This window comes from Mytilus trossulus, chromosome 7 (genome assembly GCF_036588685.1).
Source record: "Mytilus trossulus isolate FHL-02 chromosome 7, PNRI_Mtr1.1.1.hap1, whole genome shotgun sequence".
Classification (NCBI taxonomy): domain Eukaryota; kingdom Metazoa; phylum Mollusca; class Bivalvia; order Mytilida; family Mytilidae; genus Mytilus; species Mytilus trossulus.
In genome coordinates, this window is record NC_086379.1 from 30,145,286 (window position 1) to 30,146,727 (window position 1,442).

General features: G+C 31.9%; 1 protein-coding gene across 1 annotated transcript; it reads left to right on the forward strand.

The window, feature by feature from the left end:
- Positions 1 to 778: 778 nt before the first annotated feature.
- On the forward strand, positions 779 to 1,216 carry LOC134726338 (uncharacterized). Its single transcript, XM_063590738.1, has one exon. It carries the CDS (start codon positions 779 to 781, stop codon positions 1,214 to 1,216), a length of 438 nt encoding a protein of 145 aa, XP_063446808.1.
- Positions 1,217 to 1,442: the final 226 nt, after the last annotated feature.

Below are 1,442 nucleotides of genomic sequence, written 5' to 3' on the forward strand. Positions count from 1 at the left end.
TACACATAGTACATATATAATTATTAACTTTAAACTATAGATAACGCATCTATGATTTTCTGATGTCTGGGTGCATGCTTCGAAATTGATTTTCGTTCATAGTCTACACTATTTGGTCATCATAATCTTGGAAGCAGAAATCCCTTAAGTGTCTATATTCATAAATTGGGGACATTTAAAGGTTCAAAAATGTCATATTCATCCTTTTATAAATATTCTTGGATAAATCAAGTAAACTATGAGATGAGTGACATGTGTTATGTAATTTGTTGTAATAGAAGTTACAAATAAGTTAATAGATATTGATTGCCAAGAAACATGTACCAATCCTACCGTTTACTTAAATTGGAGTTGTTAAACGATGCAAGCAATTCAATAAATACTATACTCGAATTGTTAGGATTGTTTGAGAAGGATATGTCATTCAGTTTTTAAATTATTTATTGAATTACAGTTTGTTTGAAGTCCTCTATTGCAACAGTAATGTTATTGTTGAAGCATGGTTAATACACATGGAAAGAGGAAATTCACTGCATGTAATAAAACAACATGCAGTCTTGTTCATTTAATGAATAATACTGGTCTAAATACTTTGCAATTACTATAGGTGTCCTTAAAATAACGAAATGATGAAACAGAATAATTAAAACGCTGTAATTCGTATAAAACTTATTAACTTTGAAATTTTATGTTGAAGGCAATTGAGGCTCTAAAGATAAAGAATTAAAGAATGTAATTAATTACAAGGCATTTAAAAAACCAGGAAGGAAGCTACAACATGGTACAGTTGTTTTATTACGAAAGCAGAGGAAAATGTTGTCGGAAAGTTTTCAGTTACCATGGTTATCCAGCAAAAGTTTTGTTATTTCCCTATGAAGGATGGGCACAACCTGCTTTAGTCTCGTACTGGATCTTAAAAACATACTTTTGGAGTCGCAGCAAATGCAAAATTGTAGAAGTTACGGGGTCAACAAGGAGAACAACTAAAGGAAAAATGACAGACAAAGGCAAAGATGCGATGTTAATCACCGGACGATTCAAGGATGCTAAAAATCCAGATTTCCGGATGACATTAACAAGCAATGTCAGCAATGCAGACTTTCAGCAAGGATATTGTGTCACGGGAACTCTTGAAAGGGGAGACAAACGTAAAAGTGAATACCAGCTAACACATTATGCTATGGTTAGAAGAAAAGGCTATGACGAGAAATCTTAATTTCTAGATGTCAGCTTTAATATGAAGCAAATTTAATTATTTTTGCAAACTTGTCATGAGCTTTCAAAAACTGTTAATATTTAAACGCATTTCGTTGATCATTGTGCCAAGCTGACGAATTTGTTAGGTAGTAATTATGTTGACATTTTCTTAATTATCCCAATGCTATTTTTTTTCGAATTCCGATAATCAATGTTGGCTACTATTACCACACAAAATAATTACT